Raw genomic sequence first — 9,320 nt, 5'->3', positions numbered from 1 at the left:
TTTACCGTGTAATAATGGTTTTTTGTGAATTATTTCTATTTTCTATTCGTGTATTATTTGTATTTTTTTTGCTTTATTTTTCTTTGCGTATTTACGATTCAATCATCGACATCAGTGAATCGCCCCTTGACAAATTCACCACTGTTTCAGTTCTTGTGACCTGGGACGGGACTTGCAAAGAGGAAAAATGTAACTTCAGCTGCTGCCAGTCAACTGCTGTCACGAACTGTCAAGTGCAGCCAGCAGCTTTTTGAGTGAAAGTATTGGTATATCAAATAAAATATTCCACATCATTTTTGTTTTACGAAGACTTTTTTACTTTAACGAGTATTCCAAACCATCCGTTTAACTTGTTAGGCTGTGAACCATTCCACCGATTCGTTTAACTTTTAGTTAAAATTTGACATTCCGATGGTTATTTTCCCCTCGTGGTTAAAATTTTACTCCGAAGTCGACCCATTTGAGTTTTGACAGATTGATAGTTATTTGGAACGAAATGGATTTGGCGCCAATTTTCTAGCGAACAAAGTTTAACTATCGAACTGTCAAATCTAACCATGCTCCGGAGCAGGGTTATTTTTAAGCACGGCGGAATAACCATCGAACTGTCAAATTTTAACTAAAAGTTAAACGAATCGGTGGAATGGTTCACAGCCTTAATAATCAGTAATAAACCTGTGTTTTGTTCCCGGTATAAAAATCCTTATGAATATGAATTTACTAATTCGTGAATTGGATACACTTTTATTGTGCTCAGAAGGGTCCACATGGGGCTTAGGGGAAACAGTCAAGTAAACAGTTGAAACTTGATGGTCAACTGTGATGGAAAGAAGAACAAGTGTCAAAACAAGAGAAAAGAAGCAGCGTCTTTGCAGGTCTCGTCTCAGTTTGTGACAACATTCCGCAAGGACCACAGTTGATTATTACTCTGCGCATGGTAAAATCAAACTGGTTTGACGACCCCTTACATGAAAGGCCTATTGAGGCCTATTGCCGTAATCGGTAAAATTGAACGAGCAAATAACATTCCCTCGTTCAAAAATTTCCCAAAATAAAGGAAATTTGTTTGAATTGAAATAAATAAAACGTCAAAGTGTGCTTTGCTGCAACAAGCATGTTCTGAGTGTTTTTCGTTTTGCTCCGTTTTGTTCGCGTACACATGTGGGATTCATTTTTATATATCCAAAAATGAAGGTAAAACCGGAAAGCAAAAGTGGCAAGTTGCTCGACAAAACGGTATTCACGTTTTTCGAAAAACTTATTAATAACGACGAAAATATACGCATCCGAGGTGCGTACGAATTGATGCATTTTTTATCGATTTCTACCGATGAAAATGGCAAGGACAAGGTTCGTAGCATAACCTCATGGCAAGGAACAAAATAGTAACTATTTGCTTTACAGCACGAAAAGGAACGAGCTTACGCGCTTAAGCGATTGATCCGTGGTGTCGGTTCCAACAATCACACATCCAGGGCGGGGTTCTTCACGGCACTGGTTGGTTACTTGGAACATGTAAAGCAAAGCCAATATTGCCCATCAATTACGGAAATTTTTAAATTAGTCAAGTCGGAACTATCAGATACTGATAAGGAGGAAGATGATAATAAGCAAAATAAACTGGAACTGCGAGTAGGAAAAGTATCTGTATGTGGCGCAATTGTCAGCTCCGGATTAATAGAGCATGCCTCCGACATGGAGCTTCAGACGGTGGTAAAAACTCTGAGGAAAGGAATGCACAAAATGGTAATGCCATTGGCAATTATGTATCTTAGCGAGCTTGTTCAAAAGGTTAGTATATTAGGGGCGCAATCGAGTATGGCCTCGAACCGTGTGTATTGTGGCGTCCAATTGTTGACTCAGTGTTATACTGCCCCTATTCGCATAAGCGTCCCATGTCAGTTTTCTTCAACTTGAGAAATATGCCGTTGAATTTTCCCAACTCGTTTTACGTGGAGAAATTAAAAAAAAACCCTAATAAATCGATCAAACCTCCAATCCTTCTGAAAATAGGGCACAATATTCTTTATCTATATACATTGCTATGGAACTGTGAAATGAACCGTATTTATATTTATTTAATATGCAAAAGTATATTAAAATCTGGTATGTGACTGTTATGCGAATAAATAGCAAGATGGAACAACACAAGTGGGTTTTGATGTTCAAATTTCTAGAACAAAGCCTATTATTTTATCAGTTTTCCTTAAAGAGTTCATTTCAAGCATATTTCTGAAAGAAAATCAAAATCGTCGAAAATCAACATGGAACTCTTAAGCGAATCGCGGCAGTATAGGTAGATGTAAGCTAAATCAATTAAATGAATAATACTAAGGACAGTGTTGTTTGTCCATGGTACAAGGCAACAAGAAAATAATTTCAAGGCTATCTTTCAAGAAGGCAATAATTGGTATGGCACTCATTTCAAGAATATTGTACCATGGTACGAATACTACCAGTGTATGTCATTAGTATAACTTTTGTACATAAACAGTACGTTATAATCGGCCTTCACAATAATAAAACATTTTTCATTTTTTTAAATTTCAGATCGACTCTAAACAGTTTACGAAAGTACTTTGGCCTGTAGTTGAGCCTAAGGTGAATCTGCCGAAAGAAGAACATACAATGGATACCATTTATTTTCTCTTAACTGCTTCTTCAGTCCATAAGAAGTCCTTTAAAAAGTTTTTTGAGAACACCTTTGATGCTCCAAATTTGATAGACGAGGGGAATTATGAGTATCTCGCGAATCTACTATGGGATATCAAAAACACTGTGACAATTAATCATCCACTGTATGACTTTCTAATCGAGAAGCTGGTAAAGCAGAATCAAGTTGGTGTGTTCTGGTCCCGCGGCGTGGACCCTATTCTTGTGGATGAAGGGACCACACATAAATTCAAGGATATTGTGGCACTGAGGATACTGATTACAATCCTAGGAAAATTGGAGGATTATTCATCTGTTCCTGATCTGTTGAGCGTTGCCTTGCTGGAGATGGTAATGAAGAGTGTAAAAATGTTCAATCAACTCAGCGAAGATGTACGGAACTTATATCAGGAGGCATTCGAATGCCTAAACAAGTGCTACCCCCAGATCACTGATGAGCAAATCAAACTGCACATCTTTCAAAAATTGGTTACTCCTCCAAGTAGTATATTGATCGAGAAGTATGCATCTAACAAAATCATTCAAAATTTGTTAGTTACCATGAACGGCGCAAGTGTGAAAAAAGCGGCCAACATTCTAAAACAACTTATCCTGGCGATCGATCGTCCAGAAGTACTAAACTCTGAAAGGATTTATGCTGCACAGGCTTTGCAAAAATTGCTCCTGAATCGACATGTTGTCACAGAAATCGAATGGCGAACAAATATTGTGAAGTTTTTCCTAAACTTGGGGCTTTTTTATTCATCAGATGGCGTAAAAATCATCAAGAGCAGTAAACATTATTCTGCTGCCATAGCGGCAGAATTAGTCCCAGCTATGAAATCGACATTCTTCCATTGCCTTGAGCAACGTCATACAAAACTGTCAGAAGAGAAATCATTCCTGTTGACGATAGTTGAACACGTGCAAGATACATTGCAAAACGTGGGATGTTTGCGAGTATCACTTACCGAAGAACACTTGGAGAACTGGAGTCGTATGTATGCTGTCATCAACTCGAAGAAAAATAAGGACAAGAAATTGAATGATGTTTTCCACATTCTTCTGATGTACATGGGACTCCACCTGTTCAGTGACCCAGAGTTGGCCACCAGTGCTATTGCCGAATTGGAAAGCGTTATGAAGCGATTAAGAAGAAAAAAAGCAAGTTCCAATATGGAAATCGACCAAAATGGAAATAATGGTGAGCCAGAATGGATAGAAGTGGTAGTTGACTTGTTCCTGAACTTGTTGTCTCAAAACTCACACTTGCTGCGGCAAGTTATCGGACATATCTTTCCGCATCTGTCGAACGAACTAACGCTTACGGCATTCAACCAAATCTTGTCGGTTATTAATCTGAAAGATAAAACCAACCCGTTGACTGCTGACGCAGAGGTCGCTGACGGAGCAAGTATCGACGAGATGGATGATGATGACGAGAACGATGAAATCGTGTCCGATGAGTAAGTACACTAAACTAACTAGGGTTGTAAAGCCGACACTTTAAGCTACTTTACAGCTCCCCAATCCATGAAGCAATTTTCCGGTCTAGAAATTTCACACAAGCATAATTTGGCACTTTATGCATCAGTATGAGGTTACACGACAATATTTCTCGATAAAATTTTCAATTCGAACCGGCTGGGGCAGTGGCGTACTGCCACGGGGGTGGTTTTGGGTATAAAACCCCCCCCAAAGACAAAATTTTTGGAAGAAAGTTTTTTTTTCGAAAAAAAAAATTTCAGAAACCCCCCCCCCAGACCAATTTTCTGGCTACGCCACTGGGCTGGGGTGTGGGTCGCACTCACAACGGCGGCGATGCGATTGACCGCAGAATATGCTGAGATTCATGTTTTTCACTGCATTGACTTTGACATATTTCAACCCTGGGTTGTATATATTTTCTGTAGTTTCTTCAATGGTTTAGATGAAACATATGAAGTATGTTAGTAACAAATCTACTGCCTAATGTAGATATTGATCTACATTTCAATTTGTATTATTTTGAAAAGTTGTTTATAACAGCGATTTGAAGTTAAATGGTGCAATAATGACAAGAAATGAAAATGAACAGTTTCGTAGGTGACTAGCTTCATGTTAAAAGGGGTGAAAGTGGACCACGGAAATAAAAAAAATAGAGAACGCATCGAGTAAAAATCCTAAAAAATACAGTTCGTTTTTCAGCGCTTTTGTTATTCGGCCTGCAGATTATCCTTGATGACTTAATATTACCCTCTAGACCTGTCACGCCCAATGATCATTATACATACCGTCGTCGGGGGTGAGAATGGGTCACTGTTTTAACTACTTGGAATTATTGTAGAGTGGATTGAAAGTGTCTGAGGGCAAGAAGACTAAAATATAAGAGACATTTTTGAACGATTTTGCTCTACGACCTCCAGACGGCCGGCATAATCAATCTCTGACTTAGTTATATTATCCGGTTTTTATTACCTCATTTCTCAAAACTTAAATTACTGATGAGTGTAGTAAGAAAGAAGAATTTTGCGATTCGAAGGCAGGTGTTGAACTTACCCCAATTGGTAACATAGTAGAATAAGCTTATAAACTGATACCAGAATTTTTAGAGAACTCATTTTGTCAATGGTGATCAATGGTAATTTTGGTTTATATCGACTTTTACGCATCTCCGCTATAGATAGTAGAATCTATAGATGAGTGAAAGCATGGCTGAGTCGATTTTTTTGCCCGTGCACACGCGCATATGACGTCACAGCCCTTAACGTTTCCTTTGAAATCGTGACGTCATGCTCGTTTGGAGACACGTTTGACAGTTCGTTTTGAGACAGAGGATTATCTTCGCTCATCTATATATTCCACTATCTATAATCTCCGCCAGTTACTAAATAGCCAGAAATACAAGAAATCGTAGGATGTTCAAGTTGGAAAGTTTATTCAAAGTGTGACAACATTCTGTCAGATGATCACCTGAAATCAGAAATTTGAAGTGGTGTCGGTTTTACCCGCAGTGTCGGTTTTACCCACAATTCCCGCTATGTTGCGAAATCATTGGCTGTTTTCCATAAAGGCAATATACGGACTTAAATTATATTCATCGCTTATTCTCTAGTGATTTTTTGCATTTTCTTTCTAATGTTCATATTATGTATACAGAAATGAATCAGACGATGCCAGCACTGAAAATGAAAGTAATGATGAAGAAGCTGAACAATTATCCGGGGATGATGAAAACGATAAGCTTACGGATGAGATGCGCATGGCTATTCAAGCGGCCTTAGGACGCGCTAATCCGGAAACTGAAACCCAATCGGCAGATCTCGACAGCATGGGAGAAGAAGAAGGTAGTGAACTTGACAAAGCCTTAGCGGCAGCATTCAACATGTACAAAAAGTTAAAGACGTCGACGAAAGCAGAGGAAAGGGTAGAGCCAACGTTTACTAATTTTTGGATGCGTATGTTCGACGACGGAGCAAGTATCGACGAGATAGATGATGATTACGTGAACGATGAAATCGAGTCCGATGAGTAAGTTTACTGAACTATGTTGCGAAATCGAAAAACTTCACAAAAATATGATATCTCAGCCGTTTCTCGATGGATATTCAATTTTCTTGAACAATTTGATCAAGGAAGAGTCAACGCGATGTACGTTTTTCGGTTTTACGTGGTTTTTATGCGATTTTTTTCCACTCGAATTTTGGGATTTACGCGGTTTATTCACACATATTTTGGGATTTACGCGTTTTTTACGTTGTTTTAATTCACGCGACTTATATCCTCCGCGTGAAAACCGACTCTAATGTGTTACAATATTTATGTTTGATTTATTTACTATTGACAACTTGCTAACAGCTTAGCGATCGGTTTCGGTGAATCAGTCAATCTCGTAAGTGCATCGCAAGCTACTTCCTCCATAGTACTACTTTCCAACTGAAACATGGCCTGCTTTTCAACTTAGTAATCTATTGGCATTTCTTTAGTTCAGGGTTCGTAATGCTCACTCTATCTCAGGAGCACATGATTTTCCCTCACGAAAGTTTTCGGGGAGAAATCGCTTTTCGGGAAAGAAAAACAGCCTGGAGAGTGATAACAATTTTTCGCTCACTTCGATTGCCGCTTAACGTTGGTTTGCTCTTTTCTTTCATATTCGAGTATTTTCGTGGCATCATCAATGCAAATGGTAGTAGCTTATGTGGAACAAATAACCTCACGCTTTCATACAGATAGCGTGGTGGTGTGGATAAAGTAAGCACATCCCCACAGCTATTATTGTTACTATTCTGGGTTCGAATCCCGGCGCGGCCATACAATTTTGTAATTGTTCTGCGATAATTCTCCCGAAAAGTGAGTGAGAAGTAAAAGTAATGAAACGAAAAAGGATTTTCATCTAATAGGCAAGATTTTCGTTCATCTTCCAATGCTAATTCTAGAGAAAAGATTGATGGGTGAAAGATGATCCTCAACATAAACAACGAAACAAGAATTTCCCTTGGCCCGAAAAACGCTTGCTTTGGTCTCATTGAAACGAAAAGTCGAAACCCTGCTTTAGTTATCAATTAAAAGCTTTCTATGCCCGCTTTTGCATTAGTATGTTTCTTGTGTGGCAAGGCCAATGGATGCACTATGCCCAGGGCGTCGAAAGTGTTTCCCACCCGAAAATATCCTGGATCGGATGAAGAATCGATCCGCCGGTGTCTGCCGGAGTAAATTATTAATAAACTGGCAAACCTCTTTGTCGCGTCGTGTTGCATCGCGTCTGCTCTAACTTCCTCCATAGGATGAAGACCAAACGCCGTTAATAGCCCAGCTTTAACGATGTACTTTTCTGAGCCACCTCCAGACTGACTTAGTGGCGGGTGCTTAGTCTCTGTTCCAGTTTGCGTCGGTGATGGTTGCAGCTAGTACTGCAATTTCTCATTTTCAATGAGAGATGTTACGCGATGTTTACATATCCGCCCCTTTCAATAGAAACACGAAGGGTGAATGGCATGCTACAAAAATCTCCAAAAATATTTGTTCCGTGACAGGGCATGAAAGAATGCAATATCTGCTATATTTTTGTGTTTATTACCACTTTCAACTCTGTGAATTGAATGAATAAGATTAATTTATCGACTAGTCACTACCCTTCGCATATATCTATTTAAATAATAAGGAAAATGCCATTTTAAAATAAAGCACAACATCCTTTCATGTTGTAGCAAGTACGATATATTTATTTATTTATTTATTTTAATGTTTAGTTTATGTCTGTAAATATATTTATTTTGTTATTTATTTAAATTATAAAACTTTGCATGCATGTCCAGTTGCGTCTTTTGAAATAAATCTTTGTGTTGGATCACCACAAGAATGGTCTAGAAGAAGTACGCCATTGAGTTACCTACGCTAAGAATTGAGTCTTATGAGTTCCCTACAGTCAGCTACCAAAAAAACACATGGGGTTTAGCCAGCGCGTGGCTTGCGGCCAACGACCCGCACTCCGGTCTTTTGAATTTGCGTTGACCTTTGGCTTGCCCGCCATTCCATGCTAAAATTTCGATCAGGGAATTGCACGCACACGTAGACAGAAGTTAGAGGAAAACAGTGGGAATGCTAGGCCTAAGCAAATGCATGGAAATAAAGAAAATGCACTAAAATCCATGTAAATGTTAATTGAGTGTTGCATGTATGGAGTAATCGGAGCCGAAATAAAAATCCAGAGTTGAGACGTTAGACTGGTCCAAATGCGTGTAGTTTGAATGTATTTAGTTACTGTCCTTTAAAGAATTTATGTCGCTTCGTGTTCGAATTTAGTTTTGTTGTTGTTGTACCGTGGAAGCACCATATTTGACGCAGGTCCAAACTTGGCGCACTCTCAAATCAAATGATGCAGAAAACCTATTTTCGCCAAAAATATATCAACGAATCAAGCTAGATGGCTTTATTTGCTCTTCTTCTTTGCATATATGGCATAAAAAGCATATTATTGATGAAGAATCCACGTACCCGAATAAAATATATGGAAGTCATACTCATAATGCGTCATTTTTTTTCTTCCTTAAGGTTGGTATCGTGTTCAAAAGAAATTTCTTTTTCTACCTCACTCACATGTTAAATTCCGTTCACTGAATCGGAAAAGTAAAGAATCGAAACAAAATTCTTACAGCAGTATCCACATGAACAGAACAAAAAACAAAATTGGCATTTGTAAGGTTCCCACGCAAAGTAATGGGAGCTGTCACTTTACTTTCGGAAAAATATTCTGCTCGATTATTCCGTAAGTAAAAGTGACAATTTGCTCCATGCAGATCAGTTGTCAAAATTCCTCTTGGTAATATTGAACAAAATTCCGTAACCTCTGTACTTTTTAAGTCGATACTGGCCTTTAGCCACAATGCTAAGGATCGAATGATCATTTTTCCACGCAAAATAACTTTTGTGAGAATCTTTTACCTCTACCTACAAACAGCTGAGTATTATGAGTAAGCTTTAGCTTTTACGTTGAACATTGCAACATTCGAACGCATTTTTCAACCCAAAATGTTCTGCGTCAAATTAGGCTCACAATGCATTGTGATGTTCCTAATTAATTTTATCATACGAATAGACAAGGCAGTGCTAATAAACCTCAATAATAGTAATAGGAAAAGCAATATATATTCATTAAGTTTTAACTAACTCTCAACTACTTTAAATATTAG

The 9,320-nt window shown here is 38.4% G+C and overlaps 1 protein-coding gene across 4 annotated transcripts in view; it reads left to right on the top strand.

Annotated features, from left to right (window-relative positions):
* The first annotated feature begins 1,088 nt into the window (after positions 1–1,088).
* LOC134224419 (uncharacterized) overlaps positions 1,089–9,320 on the top strand; it is a 33,104-nt gene continuing 24,872 nt past the window's right edge. For 2 of the 4 annotated variants that reach the window (XM_062703760.1, XM_062703758.1), the window contains exons 1-4: positions 1,089–1,350; positions 1,405–1,791; positions 2,551–4,118; positions 5,791–6,162. In XM_062703760.1, the coding sequence (XP_062559744.1) occupies positions 1,189–1,350; positions 1,405–1,791; positions 2,551–4,118; positions 5,791–6,162 (2,489 nt within the window). In that variant the 5' untranslated portion in view covers positions 1,089–1,188. The remainder of the gene's footprint in view (positions 1,351–1,404; positions 1,792–2,550; positions 4,119–5,790; positions 6,163–9,320) is intronic. The other 2 variants (XM_062703761.1, XM_062703759.1) reach the window with 1 other exon arrangement.

This window comes from Armigeres subalbatus, chromosome 3 (assembly GCF_024139115.2).
Source record: "Armigeres subalbatus isolate Guangzhou_Male chromosome 3, GZ_Asu_2, whole genome shotgun sequence".
In the NCBI taxonomy this organism is placed as follows: domain Eukaryota; kingdom Metazoa; phylum Arthropoda; class Insecta; order Diptera; family Culicidae; genus Armigeres; species Armigeres subalbatus.
The sequence above is the reverse complement of the archived record's forward strand: the minus strand, read 5'-3'. Positions and strand labels throughout refer to the sequence as shown.